The sequence below is a fragment of the Sebastes umbrosus genome, chromosome 23 (assembly GCF_015220745.1).
Source record: "Sebastes umbrosus isolate fSebUmb1 chromosome 23, fSebUmb1.pri, whole genome shotgun sequence".
NCBI classification, from domain to species: domain Eukaryota; kingdom Metazoa; phylum Chordata; class Actinopteri; order Perciformes; family Sebastidae; genus Sebastes; species Sebastes umbrosus.
Genome location: NC_051291.1, coordinates 13,747,493 through 13,772,263, shown reverse-complemented (window position 1 = coordinate 13,772,263; position 24,771 = coordinate 13,747,493). Strand labels below are relative to the sequence as shown.

Genomic DNA, 24,771 nt, shown 5'->3' with positions numbered 1-24,771 from the left:
CGTTGATTGACTTACATATCTCACAAAGCAGATATTCTATTCTGTGAGTCGCATCGCACGCCTAAATTGTTAAAAACTGCAACGACCCGGGTCTCGCTGAGACTGATTTCTAGCTTTTGCCTTGTGGTTAGATATAGTTTAGGTGACCTTAATGTCACAAGGTCAAACCCCTCGACATCTATCCGTCTTTGTGCAAAACACTGAACCTGCAAAACTGCTCAAACAGTGGCGGTCGTTAATTAAAAGAAACCAGCAAAATGAAGAATTTGTACGCACTGGTATTTCTTCCCCTTTGTGTAATTCTCCTTATGATAAAGATATGATATGTACAGTATGTCTTGATTTGAAGCGGCAAAACATGCGTGACATGATTTTGTAGGAATGTTATCACTTTATTGCATAAAACTTATTTCAACAATTAAAAAAAAAAAATTAGACCGAGCACACAATCTCCTAATAAAGTAAAAATACATAATATAATTATAAATGCCATTGATAACCTCATCCATTTTAATACAACAGGATCTGACAATATTACTGTGAAACATTAGTATTATTGGTTTACATACACATTTACAGAAAAGTGCACAGTAGAGAAAGAAACAGAAAGCTAGATAGAGTCTTGAGAGTTTGGTTCGGTTGACCAATTACAACAGAGTCGGCCAGCTGACCAATCAGAGCAGACTGCAGTTTTTGGGAGGGGGCGGGGCCAGGAGCTCAAACACAGCGTTTCAGACAGAGGGTGAAAAGAGGTGCTGCAACACAGCCGGTATGAGAAAAATAAGCATTTTTTGAACATTTAAGCATGTAAACATGTTAAAGTAGAAACCCAAAATACAAGTATGCACCTGAAAATAAGCATAATATGTCCTCTTTAATACTTTAAGCAGATTTATTAAGTGTGTTAATAGAGGCCAATGTTAATTCTTACCGTGGTCTTTAAAGAAAGAACAAACTCAGTGTGTTTGAGGTACAGGGGTTATGATGAGGGGGGCAGAGTTTGCTCCATTTTCGTTGTCTTGAGGGCAGAAGTATGGATAAAGTTTCTCTCTAAAGTAGGAGCCAGTGAAAGAATAAATATGTGATTTGGAATTCACATCATAGAAGGAAACCACTCCCTTATTATAGTCCACAAAGATGCCCACCTTCTCAAGCTTTTTTTTCCATCTGATTTTAACAGCTGGTGATGCACATGCACTATATCTACCCTCATCACACATAATGGTCCAGTAACCACTTTTAACTGACAGAACTGTGTACTCCTTTCTATTAACAGACTCTCTGGCCACTCCAACAATCCACTGGGTACTTCCTTTCACTTGCACCTCATAGTAAAACTTCCCTGTTGTGAACCCCTCCTTTGCCAAAACCTCACAACACATTTCAAATCTCTTTGGATTGTTGGGAAGATTCTGGTCTATGTCTGCATCTTTCACTTGTTTTCCATCCTGGCTTATGAGAAGTGAGTAATATGCTGTGTCGGGGTCAAAGGTCAAGTCGACGGCATGTTCTCTCATTCTTTTCATTTTGATCTCAGGAAGCTCCTCCATTATTTCATCAACTCTCTGTTTCAGTAGAGTCACAGCACGTCTCACCGCCTCGAAACACAGATTGCTGTGAACACCGATGTTGGCCCAGTCCTTGTTTAAAGGAGAGCACAAGTTTGGGAAGCTCTGGAGAAAATGATGGTGATCCTCAGACTGTGACAGCTGCTCCAGCTGTTCGCTTCTGCTCTCGAGCTCAGCGACTTCCATCCTCAGTTCTGTGAGAAAACCTTCAGCCTTCTGCTTTGTTGCTCTGTACCTCTCCTCGATCACCTCAACAAGCTCGGCCTGGCTTCTCTGGATGGAGAGGATCAAGTCGGTGAAGACCTGCACACTGGCTTCTTTCTCTTTCTCAGCTTCTCTCTGGCCGACATCAACCGAGTTTTCAATCTCAGCTATCTTCTCGGACCGTGATTGTATCATCTTTTGGATATTTGCCATCGTCTCATCTTTTTTTGCCATCGCTGCTTCATATTCTTCCTCGAGCGGGACGACATTGTGACTCTTGTGATCAGTTTTGATACACAAGACACAAATACAGGCCTGGTCGGTCCTGCAGTACAGTTCTGTTATCTTGTTGTGCGTCTTGCACATTCTGTCATCAAGATTCTTCACAGGGTCTAATAGTGAGTGGCTCTTGAAAGAAGCAACTCTCTGATGTGGCTCAAGGTGCTCTTCACAGAAAGACGCTAGACATGTCAGACAAGATTTAACAGCATTTTCCTTCACCTCAGAGCAGATATCACAAAGAACGTCTGCTGTTCCAGGAAGTTGTGGGTCTGAGGTGGAGTCCTTGACTTGAGCTAACATCTTAAACTCAGCAGCTAACTCAGAAATGAAGGTGTTGACTTGGAGTTCAGGTCTTTGAGAAAATGTCCTGTTGCATAATGGACACTGGCAAATGTCACTGCCGTCCCAGTACTTCTGGATACATGCACTGCAGAAGTTGTGTCCACATGGTGTTGAAACTGGTTTAGTGAACACATCCAGACAGACAGAACACAGGAACTTCTCCTCTGACAGCAGACTGCTGGCAGTTGCCATATCTGGACAAGAAGTAGTAAAAAAAATACAATTACTCATACAACTCAAGTCAAGTGGTTGAATAATCTGTTAAAACACTACCCTGAAGTTAGCTTCCGATTCACGGCTTCCTATTTGACAGTTAAGGGTTACAGTGCTGAGTAACTGATCTTCCGTTTTTACTGTTCTGAAAGTGTGTTAGAGATTTTAGGTAAAGCCTTAACGCTGTCTGAAACCCACTTTCAAATTTGTGAAACCTTTATTCTATTTGTGAAAATACAAAAAGGGAGATTTCACTGCTTTTCTCACACCTAGACCACATTGGACTAGGTCTCCTTTAAAAAAAACACTATAGTTAGACAAAAAAACAAGTCAAATCTGGACTACATTATCCCAGAGAGGCTAAACAAGAATCCAAAAAATGATGGATAAACAGTTGAAATAGTTAGCTTAAAATGAGCTACAAGTAATGTTGAAATACTTATCTAACGTAAATATATATATATACATATATATATAGCTAAAATTAATGAGTAAACATTTGAAATAGTTAAACGGAATTGCGTTGCCAGGCAACAGTTTGGGTCCATGTTTACTTACTGTCAGCTGATGTTATTCACATACACTGCAACAGGAAATAAACTGGGACACATTTAGAATGTTTACGATTAAAACTGTGAATGGTCTAAATATTGTATATTTGTGACCTCACGAATGGACAGAAATCCTAACGGCTTGTTTCAAACGCATAGTTTCTGAATACGGGCTGTATGTATTTCTCCGTAAAGTGAGCGTTTTGATAGTTTAACAGTATTTATATTGCACTTAAACCTGCTTTATAATGTAAAAGACCTGAAAATTGCACTTTTTACAATATGGGTCCTTTAACTAAAAGCAATGAGTAAGCAGTTGAAATACAGTAGTTAGCTTAAAGTAATGGGTAAATAGTTGAAATAGTTAGCTGAAAGTAATGGATTAACAGATTAAATATTTACCTTAAAGTTAGCTGAAAGTAATGGATTAACAGATTAAATATTTACCTTAAAGTTAGCTGAAAGTAATGGATTAACAGATTAAATATTTAACTTAAAGTTAGATGAAAGTAATGGATTAACAGATTAAATATTTACCTTAAAGTTAGATGAAAGTAATGGATAAACAGATTAAATATTTAACTTAAAGTTAGATGAAAGTAATGGATTAACAGATGAACTACTGAAGCCATCTAACTGAACACCTCAGGCTCAGCCAGGGGGAGAGGGAGCTAACTCTCCTACCTCAAATTAATTAATATTTATGCAACAGACAGGCTTAATAAGACTAGTATAACCTAACAAGTCTAAGGCCAACACTATAGTCTTAAACTAAGTTTATGCAACTGACCCCAGACTTGGTCCAATGTGGTCTACTGTAGGTGTGGAGAAACAAACAGTGAAATCTCCCTTTTCCCAGTTTCCTTGAACGTTCCTCTGAACTGCCAAATCGAAACCTAACTTCAGCATTATGTATGACCAGAAACACATCAAGGAAAGGGAGTAGTTGAACTATTATTATCTTTCTCACCTGTAACGTAGCAAGTTTTAAAAGCAGCTGCTTATAAAAATCAAAGCAAACTACACTTTAAAAACTTGTTAGTAAATCCTTTCGTGGAGTTTTGTTTCAGTCTGGTGAAGTTTCCTGCTCACCCACTATCTTCTGCTTCTTCTTCTTGTTCTTTGCATTTTATGGGCGGATTACAAAAAACAACTTTTATGTGCATACCGCCACCTACCGTACAGGAGGATGTACAGGTGTAATAACCGGATGAAGTTTACTCTTAGTCTTTAAAAATAAAATAAAATAAAATAAATAAATAAACAGAAAGAAGAAAGAAAGAAAGAAAATAAAATATATTCTATTAAAAAATCCTGTATTTATTAAGAAATGTATTTCCCCTCTCCGAATTTCCCACACCTTATTTCCATTTATTCCTGGTATCCCTTCCAAATCCCATTCACGTCCAGCCTCCCTCATCCTTTGTTGCAAACTGACCCTTTTTTTTGTTATATTTGACACGCTCTCTTTCCATTTGTCTGAGACTTGACTCTCCTCAGAAATCCCATAGAGAGGTTGCATGAGGTCAAACCCCTTGACATCTATCTGTCTTTGTGCAAAACACTGAACCTGCAGACTGCTCAAACAGTGGCGGTCGTTAATTAACAGAAACCAGCAAAATTAAGAATTTGTACGCACTGGTATTTTTTCCCCTTTGTGTAATTCTCCTTATGATAAAGATATGATATGTACAGTATGTCTTGATTTGAAAGGCAAAACATGTGTGACGGGATTTTGTAGGAATGTTATCACTTTATTGCATTAAACTTATTTTAACAATTTAAAAAAAGAAAATTAGACAGAGCAACACAATATCCTAATAAAGTAACATTACATAATATAATTATAAATGCCGTTGACAACCTCATCCAATTTTAATACAACAGGATCTGACAATACTACTGTGCAACATTAGTATTATTAGTTTACATCTACACATTTATAGAAAAGTGCACAGTAGAGAAAGGAACAGAAAACTAGATAGAGCGGAGTCTGGAGAGTTTGGTTCGGTTGACCAATCACAACAGAGTGGGGCCAGCTGACCAATCAGAGCAGACTGCGCTTTTTGGAAGGGGGCGGGGCCAGGAGCTCAAACAGAGCGTTTCAGACAGAGGGTGAAAAGAGGTGCTGCAACACAGCCGGTACGAGAAAAGTAAAGCATTTTTTGAACATTAAAGCATGTAAACATGTTAAAGTAGAAACCCAAAATACAAGTATGCACCTGAAAATAAGCATCATATGTCCTCTTTAATACTTTAAGCAGTTTTATTAGGTGTTTTAATAGAGACCAGTGTTAATTTGTACCATGGTCTATAAAAAAGGAACAAACTCAAGACCAGGAACTGAAACATTAACAAATATGAATACCACCATCTTCATTACGAGTTTCCCACTTACTTGTTAGTCACACCTGATTGTAGAAAAATAATTCAGACTGTTTGGTAAGGCACACTTCTGTAAACTGTATGACAGATTGTTTATTACAAATGTACAATTATTATTCACATACTTTGTATGATCTCTCATGTGGAGAGTTGTGCTTTACAAGTTCCAATTGTTAAAAGCACAATAAAAACAGTGTTACATGCAGATTTATGGCAGACGGTGGCTCAGATTGCACAAAAAGTAGCGCTATGATGTTGAATATTACGGGGACTGTGATCAATGCAAATGCAGATCCCACTTTTCTGATTACATAAAAAGTAAACCTTTTTTTTACACAGAAAAAAAAGGATCAAACTCAGTGTGTTTGAGGTACAGGGGTTATGATGAGGGGGGCAGAGTTTGCTCCATCTTCGTTTTCTTGAGGGCAGAAGTATGGATACAGTTTCTCTGTAAAGTAGGAGCCAGTGAAAGAATAAATATGTGATTTTGAATTCACATCATAGAAGGAAACCACTCCCTTATTATAGTCCACAAAGATGCCCACCTTCTGAAGCTTTTCTTTCAGTGTGATTTTAACAGTTGGTGATGCACATGCACTATATTTACCCTCATCACACATAATGGTCCAGTAACCATTTTTAACTGACAGAGCCGTGTTCTCCTTCCTATTAACAGACTCTCTGGCCACTCCAACAACCCACTTGGTCTTTCCTTTCACTTGCACCTCATAGTAAAACTTCCCTGTTGTGAACCCCTCCTTTGCCAAAACCTCAAAACACATTTCAAATCTCTTTGGATTTTTGGGAAGAATCTGGCGTATGCCTGTATTTATCACTTGTTTTCCATCCTGGCTTATGACAAGTGAGCTAAATGCTGTGTCGGGGTCAAAGGTCAAGTCGACGGCATGTTCTCTCATTCTTTTCATTTTGATCTCAGGAAGCTCCTCCATTATTTCATCAACTCTCTGTTTCAGTAGAGTCACAGCACCTCTCACCGTCTCGAAACACAGATCGCTGTGAACACCGATGTTGGCCCAGTCCTTGTTTAAAGGAGAGCACAAGTTTGGGAAGCTCTGGAGAAAATGATGGTGATCCTCAGACTGTGACAGCTGCTCCAGCTGTTTGCTTCTGCTCTCGAGCTCAGCGACTTCCATCCTCAGTTCTGTGAGAAAACCTTCAGCCTTCTGCTTTGTTGCTCTGTACCTCTCCTCGATGGCCTCAACAAGCTCGGCCTGGCTCCTCTGGATGGAGCGGATCAAGTCGGTGAAGACCTGCACACTGGCTTCTTTCTCTTTCTCAGCTTCTCTCTGGCCGACATCAACCGAGTTTTCAATCTCAGCTATCTTCTCGGACCGTGATTGTATCATCTTTTGGATATTTGCCATCGTCTCGTCTTTTTTTGCCATCGCTGCTTCATATTCTTCCTCGAGCGGGACGACATTGTGACTCTTGTGATCGGTTTTGATACACAAGACACAAATACAGGCCTTGTCGGTCCTGCAGTACAGTTCTGTTATCTTGTTGTGCGTCTTGCACATTCTGTCATCAAGATTCTTCACAGGGTCTAACAGTGTGTGGCTCTTGAAAGCAACAACTCTCTGATGTGGCTCAAGGTGCTCTTCACAGAAAGACGCTAGACATGTCAGACAAGATTTAACAGCATTTTCCTTCATCTCAGAGCAGATATCACAAAGAACGTCTGCTGTTCCAGGAAGTTGTGGGTCTGGAGTTGAGGCCTTAGCTTGAACTAACGTCTTCAACTCAGCAGCTAACTCAGACATGACAGTGTTGACTTGGAGTTCGGGTCTTTGAGAAAATGTCTTGTTGCATAATGGACACTGGTAAATGTCACTGCCGTCCCAGTACTTCTGGATACATGCACTGCAGAAGTTGTGTCCACATGGCGTTGTAACTGGTTTAGTGAACACATCCAGACAGACAGAACACAGGAACTTCTCCTCTGACAGCAGACTGCTGGCAGTTGCCATATCTGGACAAGAAGTAGAAAAAAAAAATACAGTTACTCATACAATTCAAGTCAAGTGGCTGAATAATCTGTTAAAACACTACCCTGAAGTTAGCTTTCGGGTAATTTTGCAGGTAAGGGTTACAGTGCTGAGCAACCCTTACTGTTTTGAAAGCGTGTTAGACATTTTAGGTAAAGCCTTAACGCTGTCTGAAACCCACTTTCAAATTTGTGAGACCTTTATTCTATTTGTAAAAATACAAAAAGGGAGATTTCACTGCTTTTCTCACACCTAGACCACATTGGACTAGGTCTCTTTAAAAGAAAAAAATACTATAGTTAGACAAAAAAAACAAGTAAAATCTGGACTACATAATCCCAGAGAGGCTAAACAAGAATCCCAAAAATTATGGATAAACAGTTGAAATAGTTAGCTTAAATGTTAGCGAAAAGTAATGGATAAACAGTTGAAATAGTTAGCTAAAAGTAATGGATAAACAGTTTAAACAGTTAAAGGTCCCATATTATAAACAGGTGAGATTTTTATGTTTTTTTATTATAAAGCAGGCTTAAGTCCTATATAAATACTGTGAAAGTATCGAAACCCTCAATCCACAGGGAAACACACACAATCCCGTATTCAGAAACTCTACATTTGAAACAAGCCGTCAGGGTTTCTGTCCATTTGTGACGTCACGAATATACAATATTTAGACCCTTTACACAATTTTAAACGTAAACATTCTAAATGTGTCCCAGTTTATTCCTGGTTGCTGTGGATGTGAATGTCATCAGCTGACAGGAAGTACACATGGACCCAAGCTGTTGCCTAGCAACGCAATTCTGTTGCAATTCCGTCAAAATGCGCTAAAACGGAGCGTTTCAGACAGAGGATAAATACAGGCATATTTAGGCTAACAGTATGAAGAAAATAAAGTTTTTTTTGAACATTACAATATCTAAACATGTTCTACTAGAAACACAAAATACAAGTATGAACCTGAAAATGAGCATGATATGGGACTTTAACTAAAAGTTATGGGTAAGCAGATGAAATACAGTAGTTAGCTAAAAGTTAGTTAAAAGTAATGGGTAAATAGTTGAAATAGTTATCTTAAAGTAATGGATAAACAGATTAAATATTTAACTTAAAGTTAGCTGAAAGTAATGGATTAACAGATTAAATATTTAACTTAAAGTTAGATGAAAGTAATGGATAAACAGTTGAACTACTGAAGCCATCTAACTGAACACCTCAGGCTCAGCCAGGGGGAGAGGGAGCTAACTCTCCTACCTCAAATTAATTAATATTTATGCAACAGACAAGCTTAATAAGACTAAGTCTAACCTAACAAGTCTAAGGCCAACACTATAGTCTTAAACTAAGTTTATGCAACTGACCCCAGACTTGGTCCAATGTGGTCTACTGTAGGTGTGGAGAAACAAACAGTGAAATCTCCCTTTTCCCAGTTTCCTTGAACTTTCCTCTGAACTGCCAAATCGAAAGTTAACTTCAGCATTATGTATGACCAGAAACACATCAAGGAAAGGGAGTAGTTCAACTATTATTATCTTTCTCACCTGTAACGTAGCAAGTTTTGCAAAAAACTTGTTCGTAAATCCTTTCGTGGAGTTTCGTTTCAGCTGGTGAAGTTTCCTGCTCACCCACTATCTTCTTCTTCTTCTTCTACTTCTTTGCATTTTATGGGCGGACTACAAAAACAACTTTTATCTGCATACCCCCACCTACCGTACAGGAGTATGTACAGGTGTAATAACCGGATGAAGTTTACTCTTAGTCTATAAAATAAAATAAATAAACAGAAAGAAAGAAAGAAAATAAAATGTATTCTATTAAATAATCCTGTATTTATTAAGAAATGTATTTCCCCTCTCCGAATGTCCCACACCTTCCTGGTATCCCTTCCAAATCCCATTCACGTCCTGCCTCCCTCATCCTTTGTTGCAAACTTACCGTTTCTTCATTATATTTGACACAGTGCATTATTACATGTAATGCATTTTCAGCTATATTACAATGCACACATACATGGGAATTTATTTTTCCCACTAGGAATAGTGTCTTATTTAAACCTGTGACCAAACCTTAATTAACTACCTCTTCTCTTCTTTCTTCCTTTAAAGTGGCAGTAGGCAGTATGTTTTTGGCATCATTGCGCAAAAATTCCATAATAACCTTTCAGCATATTGTAATTCAAGTGTTCTGAGAGATAACTAGACTTCTGCTCCTCCTCATGGCTCTGTTTTCATTGAGAGAGTGTTCCTATTGGCTGTGCTCCGGTGAGATTGGAGCAAATATGATTAAAAAAAGTTATTTTTATAAAACGGTCGCCAAGCACAGCCAATAGGAACGCTCTCTCAATGAAATGACCTGTGATTGGTCAAAGTCTCCTGTCACGGGCTAGATTTTCTAAAGTCTGAAAACAGAGCCATGAGGAGGTGCAGAAGTCTATTTTTCTCTAAGAACACTTGAATAACAATATGCTGAAAGGTTATTATGGGATTTTTGCCCAATGATGCCAAAAATATACTGCCTACTGAAGCTTTAACTGTCTTTTGTACATCATAGTATGTTCTGCCTTTACTGTCCTTATCCCACTTTTTCTGCCAAAGTTTATATATGCTCTTTTTGATAACACTTCCATTTATTTCAACATAAGGTACAGTACGTTTTGCAGGTACTTGATCATAAAACAAATTAAAATGGTGCTGGATTAAAAGTGAGGCATCACCAAACTATTACAATGCAGAGACACGAGCGTCTGTAGCGAGATTCATGGCGATCCATACAACAGTTGTTGAGATTTCCACAGCTCTCTGTTCATTTGTCTGAGACTTGACTCTTCTCGGAAATCCCATAGAGAGGTTGCACGAGGTCAAACCCCTTGACATATATCTGTCTTTGTGCAAAACACTGAACCTGCAGACTGCTCAACCAGTGGTGGTCGTTAATTAACAGAAACCAGCAAAATGAAGAATTTGTACGCACTGGTATTTTTTCCCCTTTGTGTAATTCTCTTTATGATAAAGATATGATATGTACAGTATGTCTTGATTTGAAAGGTAAAATATGTGTGATATGATTTTGTAGGAATGTTACACTTTATTGCATAAAACTTATTTCAACAATTAAAAAAATAAAAATAAGACAGAGCAACACAATATCCTAATAAAGTAACATTACATAACATTATTAGAAATGCCATTGATAACCTCATCCATTTTAATACAACAGGATCTGACAATATTACTGTGCAACATTAGTATTATTGGTTTACATACACCCCCTTTTTTATTTTTTTATTTTTTGGTTAATATATTTAATATTATTATTTATTTGATATATTTATTACTTTTTTCTGATGGTAAGATTGTTGGTAAGGCACACTCTTCGGTAAACTGTATGACAGATTGTTTATTACAAATGTACAATTATTATTCACATACTTTGTATAATCTCTCATGTGGAGAGTTGTGCTTTGCAAGTTCCAATTGTTTAAAAGCACAATAAAAACAGTGTTACATGCAGATTTATGGCAGACGGTGGCTCAGATTGCACAAAAAGTAGCGCTATGATATTGAATATTACGGGGACTGTGATCAATGCAAATGCAGATCCCACTGTTCTGATTACATAAAAAGTAAACCTTTTTTTTACACAGAAAAAAAAGGATCCAACTCAGGGTGTTTGAGGTACAGGGGTTATGATGAGGGGGGCAGAGTTTGCTCCATTTGCGTTTTCTTGAGGGCAGAAGTATGGATACAGTTTCTCTGTAAAGTTGTAGCCAATGTAAGAATAGATATGTGATTTGGAATTCACATCATAGAAGGAAACCACTCTCTTATTATAGTCCACAAAGATGCCCACCTTCTGAAGCTTTTCTTTCAGTGTGATTTTAACAGTTTGCGATGTACATGCACTATATTTACCCTCATCACACATAATGGTCCAGTAACCATTTTCATCTGACAGAGCTACACTCTCCTTCCTATCAACAGACTCTCTGACCACTCCAACAACCCACTTGGTCTTTCCTTTCACTTGCACCTCATAGTAAAACTTCCCTGTCGTGAACCCCTCCTTTGCCAAAACCTCAAAACACATTTCAAATCTCTTTGGATTGTTGGGAAGATTCTGGTCTATGTCTGTATTTATCACTTGTTTTCCATCCTGGCTTATGACAAGTGAGTAAAATGCTGTGTCGGGGTCAAAGGTCAAGTCGACAGCATGTTCTCTCATTCTTTTCATTTTGATCTCAGGGAGCTCCTCCATTATTTCATCAACTCTCTGTTTCAGTAGAGTCACAGCACCTCTCACCGCCTCGAAACACAGATCGCTGTGAACACCGATGTTGGCCCAGTCCTTGTTTAAAGGAGAGCACAAGTTTGGGAAGCTCTGGAGAAAATGATGGTGATCCTCAGACTGTGACAGCTGCTCCAGCTGTTCGCTTCTGCTCTCGAGCTCAGCGACTTCCATCCTCAGTTCTGTGAGAAAACCTTCAGCCTTCTGCTTTGTTGCTCTGTACCTCTCCTCGATGGCCTCAACAAGCTCGGCCTGGCTCCTCTGGATGGAGCGGATCAAGTCGGTGACGATCTGCACACTGGCTTCTTTTTCTTTCTCAGCTTCTCTCTGGCCGACATCAACCGAGTTTTCAATCTCAGCTATCTTCTCGGACCGTGATTGTATCATCTTTTGGATATTTGCCATCGTCTCGTCTTTTTTTGCCATCGCTGCTTCATATTCTTCCTCGAGCGGGACGACATTGTGACTCTTGTGATCGGTTTTGAAACACAAGGCACAAATGCAGGCCTTGTCGGTCCTGCAGTACAGTTCTGTTATCTTGTTGTGCGTCTTGCACATTCTGTCATCAAGATTCTTCACAGGGTCTGACAGTGTGTGGCTCTTGAGAGCAGCAACTCTCTGATGTGGCTCAAGGTGCTCTTCACAGAAAGACACTAGACATGTCAGACAAGATTTAACAGCATTTTCCTTCATCTCAGAGCAGATATCACAAAGAACGTCTGCTGTTCCAGGAAGGTGTGGGTCTGGAGTTGAGGCCTTAACTTGAGCTAACATCTTAAACTCAGCAGCTAACTCAGAAATGAAAGTGTTGACTTGAAGTTCAGGTCTTTGAGAAAATGTCCTGTTGCATAATGGACATTGGCAAATGTCACTGCCGTCCCAGTACTTCTGGATACATGCACTGCAGAAGTTGTGTCCACATGGCGTTGTAACTGGTTTAGTGAACACATCCAGACAGACAGAACACAGGAACTTCTCCTCTGACAGCAGACTGCTGGCAGTTGCCATATCTGGACAAGAAGTAGAAAAAAAAATACAGTTACTCATACAATTCAAGTCAAGTGCCTAAATAATCTGTTAAAACACTACCCTGAAGTTAGCTTTCGTTTCACAGCTTCTGATTTGGCAGTTAAAAGGGACTATTTGTAACTTTCAGAAATGCTTCTTAACAGCGACACCTGTGGCCGTGAAATCAACGAAAGTCAGCGTCGGGCTCGCGCTTGCTCGCTCTAAATATACCTGAAAGAGCATCGCTCAAAACAGCGAGGCGACACACGTCAGCTAAAACCACAATATCACTCTATATCTCACCTGCTTAGCAGTAATGTAAGCTGACCAGACAAAGGTCTCTCCATGAACATGATTTAGATCTGATCCTAGTGTTGGCTTTTCCTGTCTCAGTGCAGGCTGATGCAGCGGGGCTCTGCAGCGTGTCTCCCTGCTCTCTCTGCCCGCAGCCGGAGAGAGCAGGGAGACACCGGCACCCGGTCGGTAACGAGACAATACCGTTTCTCTCTGCAGAGCTCCGTCACTTCACAAGACACGGAAAACCTCTGTTGGTCTGGAGGAGCTGCAGCAGTTATTTCTGCACAAACGTCCACTGTGCATTCACTAGATATTCTCAGAGCTAAACTAACTCTTCTGCAGTGTGGAGTGAGCGCGCGTTCACGTCTAGAGGTGGAGCGAGCTGAGCGAGAACGCGCGCGCTGTCTGAGTGAAGGCCAGCAGGCAGAGGAGGAGAGGCAGCGGCTACACGCGAACGCGCATATGCGAGCGCGCATGTGTCCCGACCCGGTACATTTATACGCTTAAAAAGTTACAAACAGTCCCTTTAAGGGTTACAGTGCTGAGCAACCGAACTTCCTTTTTTGCAACCCTTACTGTTCTGAAAGTGTGTTAGACAATGGTAAAGCCTTAACGCTGTCTGAAACCCACTTTCAAATTTGTGACACCTTTATTCTATTTGTGAAGATACAAAAAGGGAGATTTCACTGCTTTTCTCACACCTAGACCACATTGGACTAGGTCTCTTTAAAAAAACAAAAAACACTATAGTTAGACAAAAAAAACAAGTCAAATCTGGACTACATTATCCCAGAGAGGCTAAACAACAATCCAAACAATTATGGATAAACATTTGAAATAGTTAACTAAATGTTAGCGAAAAGTAATGGATAAACAGTTGAAATACAGTAGTTAGCTAAAAGTTGGTTAAAAGTAATGGGTAAACAGTTTAAACAGTTAAAGGTCCCATATTATAAAAAAGTGAGATTTTCACGTTTTTTTTATTATAAAGCAGGCTAAGTCCTATATAAATACTGTGAAAGTATCGAAACACTCAATCCACAGGGAAACACACAGAGCCCGTATTCAGAAGCTCTACATTTGAAACAAGCCGTCAGGGTTTCTGTCCATTTGTGATGTCACGAATATACAATATTTAGACCCTTTACACAATTTTAAACGTAAACATTCTAAACGTGTCCCAGTTTATTCCTGGTTGCTGTGGACGTGAATGTCATCAGCTGACAGGAAGTACACATGGACCCAAGCTGTTGCATAGCAACGCAATTCTGTTGCAATTCCGTCAAAATGCGCTAAAATGGAGCGTTTCAGACAGAGGGTAAATACAGGCATATTCAGGCTGACAGTATGAGGAAAATAAAGTTTTTTTTTAACAATACAGCATGTAAACATGTTCTAGTAGAAACACAAAATACAAGTATGAACCTGAAAATGAACATGATATGGGCCCTTTAACTAAAAGTAATGGGTAAGCAGTTGAAATACAGTAGTTAGCTAAAAGTTAGTTAAAAGTAATGGGTAAATAGTTGAAATAGTTATCTTAAAGTAATGGATTAACAGATTAAATATTTACCTTAAAGTTAGCTAAAAGTAATGGATAAACAGATTAAATATTTAACTTAAAGTTAACTGAAAGTAATGGATAAACAGTTGAACTACTGAAGCCATCTAACTGAACACCTCAGGCTCAGCCAGGGGGAGAGGGAGCTAACTCTCCTACCTCAAAATAATTAATATTTATGCAATAGACAGGCTTAATAAGACTAGTCTAACCTAACAAGTCTAAGGCCAACACTATAGTCTTAAACTAAGTTTATGCACCTGACCCCAGACTTGGTCCAATGTGGTCTATACTGTAGGTGTGGAGAAACAAGCAGTGAAATCTCCCTTTTCCCAGTTTCCTTGAACGTTCCTCTGAACTGCCAAATCGAAACCTAACTTCAGCATTATGTATGACCAGAAACACATCAAGGAAAGGGAGTAGTTCAACTATTATTATCTTTCTCACCTGTAACGTAGCAAGTTTTGCAAAAAACTTGTTCGTAAATCCTTTCGTGGAGTTTCGTTTCAGCTGGTGAAGTTTCCTGCTCACCCACTATCTTCTTCTTCTTCTTCTACTTCTTTGCATTTTATGGGCGGACTACAAAAACAACTTTTATCTGCATACCCCCACCTACCGTACAGGAGTATGTACAGGTGTAATAACCGGATGAAGTTTACTCTTAGTCTATAAAATAAAATAAATAAACAGAAAGAAAGAAAGAAAATAAAATGTATTCTATTAAATAATCCTGTATTTATTAAGAAATGTATTTCCCCTCTCCGAATGTCCCACACCTTCCTGGTATCCCTTCCAAATCCCATTCACGTCCTGCCTCCCTCATCCTTTGTTGCAAACTTACCGTTTCTTCATTATATTTGACACGGTGCATTATTACATGTAATGCATTTTCAGCTATATTACAATGCACACATACATGTGAATTTATTTTTCCCAATAGGAATAGTGTCTTATTTAAACCTGTGACCAAACCTTAATTAACTACCTTTTCTCTTCTTTCTTCCTTTAAAGTGGCAGTAGGCAGTATGTTTTTGGCATCATTGGGCAAAAATTCAATAATAATCTTTCAGCATATTGTAATTCAAGTGTTCTGAGAGAAAACTAAACTTCTGCACCTCCTCATGGCTCTGTTTTCATTGAGAGAGCGTTCCTATTGGCTGTGCTCCAGTGAGATTGGAGCAAATATGATTTTAAAAAAATATATTTTTATGAAACGGTCGCCAAGCATAGCCAATAGGAACACTCTCTCAATGAAATGACCTGTGATTGGTCAAAGTCTCCCGTCACGGACTATATTTTCTAAAGCCTGAAAACAGAGCCATGAGGAGGTACAGAAGTCTGGTTTTCTCTCAGAACATTTGAATTACAATATGCTGAAAGGTTATTATGGGATTTTTGCCCAATGATGCCAAAAATATACTGCCTACTGAAGCTTTAACTGTCTTTTGTACTTCATAGTATGTTCTGCGTTTACTGTCCTCATCCCTCTTTTTCTGCCAAATTTCAGATATGTTCTTTTTGATAACACTTCCATTTATTTCAACATAAGGTACAGTACGTTTTGCAGGTACTTGATCATAAAACAAATTAAAATGGTACTGGATTAAAAGTGAGGCATCACCAAACTATTACAATGCAGGGACACGAGCATCTGTAGCGAGATTCATGGCGATCCGTCCAACAGTTGTTGAGATTTCCTCAGCTCTCTGTCCATTTGTCTGAGACTTGACTCTCCTCAGAAATCCCAGAGAGAGGTTGCACGAGGTCAAACCGCTTGACATCCATCTGTCTTTGTGCAAAACACTGAACCTGCAGACTGCTCAAACAGTGGTGGTCGTTAATTAAAAGAAACCAGCAAAATGAAGAATTTGTACGCAGTTATTTTTTCCCCTTTGTGTAATTCTCTTTATGATAAAGATATGATATGTACAGTATGTCTTGATTTTAAAGGCAAAACATGTGTGACGTGATTTTGTAGGAATGTTACACTTTATTGCATAAAACTTATTTCAACAATTAAAAAAAATAAAATAAGACAGAGCAACACAATATCCTAATAAAGTAACATTACATAATATAATTAGAAATGCCGTTGATAACATCATCCATTTTAATACAACAGGATCTGACAATATTACTGTGCAACATTAGTATTATTAGTTTACATCTACACATTTACAGAAAAGTGCACAGTAGACAAAGAAACACAAAGCTAGATAGAGCAGAGTCTGGAGAGTTTGGTTCGGTTGACCAATCACAACAGAGTCGGCCAGCTGACCAATCAGAGCAGACTGGGCTTTTTTGGAGGGGGCGGGGCCAGGAGCTCAAACCGAGCGTTTCAGACAGAGGGTGAAAAGAGGTGCTGCAACACAGCCGGTACGAGAAAAGTAAAGCATTTTTTGAACATTAAAGCATGTAAACATGTAAAAGTAGAAACCCAAAATACAAGTATGCACCTGAAAATAAGCATCATATGTCCTCTTTAATACTTTAAGCAGTTTTATTAGGTGTTTTAATAGAGACCGGTGTTAATTTGTACCATGGTCTATAAAAAAGGAACAAACTCAAGACCAGGAACTGAAACATTAACAAATATGAATACCACCATCTTCATTACGAGTTTCCCACTTACTTGTTAGTCACACCTGATTGTAGAAAAATAATTCAGACTGTTTGGTAAGGCACACTTCTGTAAACTGTATGACAGATTGTTTATTACAAATGTACAATTATTATTCAAATACTTTTTCGATCTCGTGGAGAGTTGTGCTTTGCAAGTTCCAATTGTTAAAAGCACAATAAAAACAGTGTTACATGCAGATTTATGGCAGACGGTGGCTCAGATTGCACAAGAAGTAGCGCTATGATGTTGAATATTACGGGGACTGTGATCAATGCAAATGCAGATCCCACTGTTCTGATTACATAAAAAGTAACCTTTTTTTACACAGAAAAAAAAGTAACAAACTCAGGGTGTTTGAGGTACAGGGGTTATGATGAGGGGGGCAGAGTTTGCTCCATTTGCATTGCCTTGAAGGTAGAAGTATGGATACAGTTTCTCTGTAAAGTTGTAGCCAGTGTGAGAATAGATATGTGATTTGGAATTCACATCATAGAAGGAAACCACTCCCTTATTATAGTCCACAAAGATGCCCACCTTCTCAAGCTTTTCTTTCAGTGTGATTTCAACAGTTGGTGATGTACATGTAATATATTTACCCTCATCGAGATCAATGGTCCAGTAACCACTTTTAACTGACAGAGCTGCACACTTCTTTCTATCAATAGACTCTCTGGCCACTCCAACAATCCACTCGGTCTTTCCTTTCACTTGCACCTCATAGTAAAACTTCCCTGTTGTGAACCCCTCCTTTGCCAAAACATCTGAAAACTTTTCAAATCTCTTTGGATTTTTGGGAAGATTCTGGCGTATGCCTGTATTTATCACTTGTTTTCCATCCTGGCTTATGACAAGTGAGCTATATGCTGTGTCGGGGTCAAAGGTCAAGTCGACGGCATGTTCTCTCATTCTTTTCATTTTGATCTCAGGGAGCTCCTCCATTATTTCATCAACTCTCTGTTTCAGTAGAGTCACAGCACCTCTCACCGCCTCGAAACACAGATTGCTGTGAACACCGATGTTGGCCCAGTCCTTGTTTAAAGGAGAGCACAAGTTTGGGAAGCTCTGGAGAAAATGATGGTGATCCTCAGACTGTGACAGCTGCTCCAGCTGTTCGCTTCTGCTCTCGAGCTCAGCGACTTCCATCCTCAGTTCTGTGAGAAAACCTTCAGCTTTCTGCTTTGTTGCTCTGTACCTCTCCTCGATGGCCTCAACAAGCTCGGCCTGGCTTCTCTGGATGGAGAGGATCAAGTCGGTGACGACCTGCACACTGGCTTCTTTCTCTTTCTCAGCTTCTCTCTGGCCGACATCAACCGAGTTTTCAATCTCAGCTATCTTCTCTGACCGTGATTGTATCATCTTTTGGATATTTGCCATCGTCTCATCTTTTTTTGCCATCGCTGCTTCATATTCTTCCTCGAGCGGGATGACATTGTGACTCTTGTGATCGGTTCTGATACACAAGACACAAATGCAGGCCTTGTCAGTCCTGCAGTACAGTTCTGTTATCTTGTTGTGCGTCTTGCACATTCTGTCATCAAGATTCTTCACAGGGTCTAACAGTGTGTGGCTCTTGAGACCAGCAACTCTCTGATGTGGCTCAAGGTGCTCTTCACAGAAAGACGCTAGACATGTCAGACAAGATTTAACAGCATTTTCCTTCACCTCAGAGCAGATATCACAAAGAACGTCTGCTGTTCCAGGAAGTTGTGGGTCTGAGGTGGAGTCCTTGACTTGAGCTAACATCTTAATCTCTGCAGCTAACTCAGAAATGAAAGTGTTGACTTTGAGTTCAGGTCTTTGAGAAAATGTACTGTTGCATAATGGACACCGGTAAATGTACCTGCCATCCCAGAACTTCTGGATACATGCACTGCAGAAGTTGTGTCCACATGGCGTTGTAACTGGTTTAGTGAACACATCCAGACAGACAGAACACAGGAACTTCTCCTCTGACAGCAGACTGCTGGCAGTTGCCATATCTGGACAAGAAGTAGAAAAAAAAATACAATTCAAGTCAAGTGCCTAAATAATCTGTTAAAACACTACCCTGAAGTTAGCTTTCGTTTCACAGCTTCTGATTTGGCAGTTAAAGGGACTATTTGTAACTTTCAGAAATGCTTCTTAACAGCGACACCTGTGGCCGTGAAATCAACGAAAGTCAGCGTCGGGCTCGCGCTTGCTCGCTCTAAATATACCTGAAAGAGCATCGCTCAAAATAGTGAGGCGACACACGTCAGCTAAAACCACAATATCACTCTATATTTCACCTGCTTAGCAGTAATGTAAGCTGACCAGACGAAGGTCTCTCCATGAACATGATTTAGATCTGATCCTAGTGTTGGCTTTTCCTGTCTCAGTGCAGGCTGAGGCAGCGAGGCTCTGCAGCGTGTCTCCCTGCTCTCTCCGCCCGCAGCTGGAGAGAGCAGGGAGACACCGGCACCCGGTCGGTAACGAGACAATACCGTTTCTCTCTGCAGAGCTCCGTCACTTCACAAGACACGGAAAACCTCTGTTGGTCTGGAGGAGCTGCAGCAGTTATTTCTGCACAAACGTCCACTGTGCATTCACTAGATATTCTCAGAGCTAAACTAACTCTTCTGCAGTGTGGAGTGAGCGCGCGTTCACGTCTAGAGGTGGAGCGAGCTGAGCGAGAACGCGCGCGCTGTCTGAGTGAAGGCCAGCAGGCAGAGGAGGAGAGGCAGCGGCTACACGCGAACGCGCATATGCGAGCGCGCATGTGTCCTAACCCGGTACATTTATACGCTTAAAAAGTTACAAACAGTCCCTTTAAGGGTTACAGTGCTGAGCAACCAAACTTCCTTTTTTGCAACCCTTACTGTTCTGAAAGTGTTTTTTTTTTTTTAAAAAAAACACTATAGTTAGACAAAAAAAACAAGTCAAATCTAGACTACATTATCCCAGAGGCTAAACAACAATCCAAACAATTATGGATAAACATTTGAAATAGTTAACTAAATGTTAGCGAAAAGTAATGGATAAACAGTTGAAATAGTTAGCTAAAAGTAATGGGTAAGCAGTTGAAATACAGTAGTTAGCTAAAAGTTGGTTAAAAGTAATGGGTAAATAGTTGAAATAGTTAAAAGGTACCATATTATAAAAAAGTGAGATTTTCATGTTTTTTTTTATTATAAAGCAGGCTTAAGTCCTATATAAATACTGTGAAAGTATCGAAACCCTCAATCCACAGGGAAACACACACAGCCCGCATTCAGAAACTCTACATTTGAAACAAGCCGTCAGGATTTCTGCCCATTTGTGATGTCACGAATATACAGTATTTAGACCCTTTACACAATTTTAAACGGAAACATTCTAAATGTGTCCCAGTTTATTCCTGGTTGCTGTGGATATGAATGTCATCAGCTGACAGGAAGTACACATGGACCCAAGCTGTTGCATAGCAACGCAATTCTGTTGCAATTCCGTCAAAATGCACTAAAACGGAGCGTTTCAGACAGAGGGTAAATACAGGCATATTCAGGCTAACAGTATGAGGAAAATAAAGTTTTTTTTTATCATTACAGCATGTAAACATGTTCTAATAGAAACACAAAATACAAGTATGAACCTGAAAATGAGCACGATATGGGCCCTTTAACTAAAAGTAATGGGTAAGCAGTTGAAATACAGTAGTTAGCTAAAAGTTGGTTAAAAGTAATGGGTAAATAGTTGAAATAGTTAGCTAAAAGTAATGGATAAACAGATTAAATATTTACCTTAAAGTTAGCTGAAAGTAACGGATAAACAGATTAAATATTTACCTTAAAGTTAGCTGAAAGTAATGGATAAACAGATTAAATATTTAACTTAAAGTTAGCTGAAAGTAATGGATTAACAGATGAACTACTGAAGCCATCTAACTGAACACCTCAGGCTCAGCCAGGGGGAGAGGGAGCTAACTCTCCTACCTCAAATTAATTAATATTTATGCAACAGACAGGCTTAATAAGACTAGTCTAACCTAACAAGTCTAAGGCCAACACTATAGTCTTAAACTAAGTTTATGCAACTGACCCCAGACTTGGTCCAATGTGGTCTATACTGTAGGTGTGGAGAAACAAGCAGTGAAATCTCCCTTTTCCCAGTTTCCTTGAACGTTCCTCTGAACTTCCAAATCGAAACCTAACTTCAGCATTATGTATGACCAGAAACACATCAAGGAAAGGGAGTAGTTCAACTATTATTGTCTTTCTCACCTGTAACAAGTTTTAAAAGCAGCTGCGCTTCTGCTTCTTCTTCTTCTTTTTTTTTATGGGCGGATTACAAAACCAACTTTTATCTGCATACCGCCACCTACCGTACAGGAGGATGTATAGGTCAGGGGTCAGCAACCTTTACTGTCAAAAGAGCCATTTTAGGCAAAAAGTAAATAAATAATTCTGTCTGGAGCTGCAAAACATTTGAGCATTGTGACACAGTTTATAGTCTAAGTATATAGTATATAAGTCTAATGCAGTGAGGGCCAAAGTGCAAATGTACGATGGAGTATTAGGGCCACATTGAGGGAAGAAAAATCTGAGATTTTCAGAATAAAGTCAAAATATTACGAGAAAAAAAATCGTGATATTACAAGAATAAATTCATAACTTTACGAGAAAAAAAGGCCTAATATTACGAGAATAAAGTCATAACTTTACGAGAAAAAAAGAAAATATCACGTAAAATTACTACTTTATAATATTATGACTTTTATTCTCATAATAATATGAAAATTTAGCCCGTGACGGGAGACTTTGACCAATCACAGGTCATTTCATTGAGAGAGTTGAGAGGGAATTGGCTGTGCTCCGGCGAGATTGGAGCAAATATGAGTTTTTTTTTTTTTATAAAACGGTCGCCAAGCACAGCCAATAGGAATGCTTGAATTACAATATGCTGAAAGGTTATTATGAGATTTTTGCCCATTGATGCCAAAAATATACTGCCTACTGAAGCTTTAACTGTCTTTTGTACTTCATAGTATAATCCATCCAACAGTTGTTGAGATTTCCTCAGCTCTCTGTTCATTTGTCTGAGACTTGACTCTCCTCAGAAATCCCACACCATCACCACTAGTGTTTCTCTTTTACTGTGGCAATTTCCTGCTTCACCTCTATCATCATGTCTGAGAAATTCTCCGGTTTTCCTCTAAGATTATTATTATTAGTCCATCCTGGCTTTTCCTAATCCAGCGCACAAGAGTAGCAAAGAGGATATTGCACGGTCTGACAGTTCTCTATTTCTTGATAAGATCCTTGTTATCTCTTTTGACATGCTGTATCATCTGCCTGGATTGTGCTGTAGCTATCACCGCCTTTGTCATCTTTTCATAACTAGTAAACCTACAGCTGTACTCTCTTTGTGGAGGCCAGTCGGTCATGTGGTTTCCAGGTGAGTGTGACCACAAGAGGTCAGGCACAACAAGCTGGTGCTGAGTGGCTCAAACTTTAATTGCACTTTTACAGGGCACTCCTGGGAGTTAAAACCTCTGGTCTATACAAAACTACTGATTTAACTATGCAAACAAAACCCATAAAATGCTTCTTTTAAATCTCTGCGTAGTCTCATTTCATCATTTCAATTAAAAATGTCTCTCAAGCAAGACCATTTTTCATCATTTTTTGTTTAATGTCTTTTGTATTCACCCATTATTTTCACACATTCTCATCTTCTCTGTGCAAAAATGTCACCATGGGACAACACACCCAGCTGTGTAACCTAACGACACAGACACAAATCCAAGCTAACAGATGTTAAAACTTGGCAAATGTGAAATTTAAATGAATGGATGCATAACACTGCAGTCTTTTTTTGTCTCTATTTTGACACACACACACACACACACCTTTTTCTCTTCTTTGTCACTCATACAATCACACATGCACACACCAGTGCACACTGTGTTTGCTTTACCCTTTACTAGTTTGTATTTGACATGCATGCTCAGTCATGCCCTAACTACAGCAGAATGAGACTGGACACACAGAGGCACTGGGTAGGCATAGAAAGGAGCTGGCTTTTCGGGGGAAACCACATTTCTGTTTGTTCTTCCATGTGTCACCTATGCAAATATGAGGGAATTGAAAACAGACAGGCTCCAAATTCCTGTCCTATGATATTCTGTACCTTTTTCTTGCTCTGGTTGGATGACGTTGGGAACACTTGACCTAATGGATGACATCCTCTGCTAAGTAATGTTGTTTTGGTAGACTGATTGTCGCCAGTCCAGGTGACCACTGCAGAGTTCCTCCCCTGCAGCCACCATCTACTCCTAATAGCTTGCAAGCTTATTGAGTTACTAAGGTGGAAAAAGAGGTAAATACATAGTGAGGAGTCTGTTTTGGTCCGAGAGGACGTCTTGCTGTGATAAAGAATCGTGATTACATAAAAAAAAAAAAAGGGGACAGCGACCAGATCTTTCAGGTATTATATTTAGAAGATTATTTCTAAAGAGTTAGGTGTGCTTATTTCTCCTTACCTTTCTTTTTTTCCTTCACAAATCTTTTTCTTATATAGATTTAAGTCTTGTGGGTGAGTTCTACGTGGCTCCTGAATAAGAAAAAGCAAACAAAGTCTAGACAAACAAATCAATGGCGATCTGCTCACTGCTGAAATTACCATCTATCTACTCCTTTGGGGTCACAGTGGCGCTCTGTTCAGTCAATTCGTAGTCGTCTTTACATAATGAAGAGCAATTTGAAGATGTATTGTTAGTCTTGACTGGAATTCATAATTAGATTTATCCAAGTAAGGGGTTCAATTAATAGACATTCGTTTACGTACAATCTGGCCTTGCAAAAAAAAGCCAACACACTATGTTTGTTCACTGTAGTCCGTGCTTTACTTCCCTCCTTTATCTTTGTTTATTCATGTACACCTCATTGAGAAATTCTCCAGGGGGTATGTGGTTACATTGTAACCAAGGTTATGCTGTTAATGGCACGGTGGTATTCAGCCTATCTTGTGCTTAAGGGCAGCAGCAACTCCATTTCCTTCTCTGTCACTTCACATTGTGACCCTTTCCACAAGTTCACACTGTGCTGCCTTCAGGGACGGTCAGTCAATCATTGGGGAGGTATGATTGAAATGGAATATTTATTGTATTTTTTTTCCCACTTTATTTATTGGTTTTCACATTTAAAGAAAAAAACATTGTATATACATATATACAGGAAAACATTTTCATCTTTTTTTTGTTAAGGAAACAGACAAACAAAATCAATATAATAAGAGAATCCCCATATAATAATAATAATAATAATAATAATAATAATAATAATAATAATAATTGTATTTTGTAGTGATTTTGTCTATTTATATATATATATATATATATATATATATATAGTATCTATTGTGCACATAATGCACACAGTGCACTTTCATAGACTAAGCTACTGGAGTTACCCTGCACTATATACATTTTTAACAGTCTCTTCTGCACTAT

The 24,771-nt window shown here is 39.1% G+C and overlaps 4 protein-coding genes across 8 annotated transcripts in view; 1 reads left to right on the top strand and 3 right to left on the bottom strand.

Annotated features, from left to right (window-relative positions):
* tspan11 (tetraspanin 11) overlaps positions 1-24,771 on the top strand; it is a 43,778-nt gene that overhangs the window by 568 nt on the left and 18,439 nt on the right. The gene's annotated exons all lie outside the window — the stretch shown is intronic.
* LOC119483164 lies at positions 948-9,212 on the bottom strand. Its single transcript, XM_037761250.1, has 3 exons — positions 9,093-9,212; positions 5,907-7,535; positions 948-2,590 (listed from the first exon to the last, which is right to left on the bottom strand). The coding sequence occupies exons 2-3, from the start codon at positions 7,531-7,533 to the stop codon at positions 957-959; spliced, it is 3,261 nt and encodes a 1,086-aa protein (XP_037617178.1). The 5' UTR covers positions 7,534-7,535; positions 9,093-9,212; the 3' UTR covers positions 948-956.
* On the bottom strand, positions 10,616-15,268 carry LOC119482681 (E3 ubiquitin-protein ligase TRIM39-like). 2 transcript variants are annotated; one of them, XM_037760469.1, is made up of 2 exons: positions 15,149-15,268; positions 10,616-12,845 (listed from the first exon to the last, which is right to left on the bottom strand). In XM_037760469.1, the coding sequence occupies exon 2, from the start codon at positions 12,841-12,843 to the stop codon at positions 11,212-11,214; it is 1,632 nt and encodes a 543-aa protein (XP_037616397.1). In that variant the 5' UTR covers positions 12,844-12,845; positions 15,149-15,268; the 3' UTR covers positions 10,616-11,211. The 2 variants fall into 2 exon arrangements, with proteins under 2 accessions (XP_037616397.1, XP_037616398.1); XM_037760470.1 differs by lacking the exon at positions 15,149-15,268 and adding an exon at positions 14,967-15,130.
* Positions 17,435-21,623, bottom strand: LOC119482682 (E3 ubiquitin-protein ligase TRIM39-like). 2 transcript variants are annotated; one of them, XM_037760471.1, is made up of 2 exons: positions 21,542-21,623; positions 17,435-19,303 (listed from the first exon to the last, which is right to left on the bottom strand). In XM_037760471.1, the coding sequence occupies exon 2, from the start codon at positions 19,299-19,301 to the stop codon at positions 17,670-17,672; it is 1,632 nt and encodes a 543-aa protein (XP_037616399.1). In that variant the 5' UTR covers positions 19,302-19,303; positions 21,542-21,623; the 3' UTR covers positions 17,435-17,669. The 2 variants fall into 2 exon arrangements, with proteins under 2 accessions (XP_037616399.1, XP_037616400.1); XM_037760472.1 differs by lacking the exon at positions 21,542-21,623 and adding an exon at positions 21,360-21,452.

Coding starts and splice junctions, on each gene's coding strand:
- LOC119482681 (XM_037760469.1), bottom strand. CDS start 12,843: ATGGCAACTGCCAGCAGTCTGCTGTCAGAGGAGAAGTTCCTGTGTTCT.
- LOC119483164 (XM_037761250.1), bottom strand. CDS start 7,533: ATGGCAACTGCCAGCAGTCTGCTGTCAGAGGAGAAGTTCCTGTGTTCT. Junction 2,591..5,906: donor AACCCCTGTACCTCAAACAC/ACTGAGTTTGAT, acceptor CTTCTTGTCCAG/ATATGGCAACTGCCAGCAGT.
- LOC119482682 (XM_037760471.1), bottom strand. CDS start 19,301: ATGGCAACTGCCAGCAGTCTGCTGTCAGAGGAGAAGTTCCTGTGTTCT.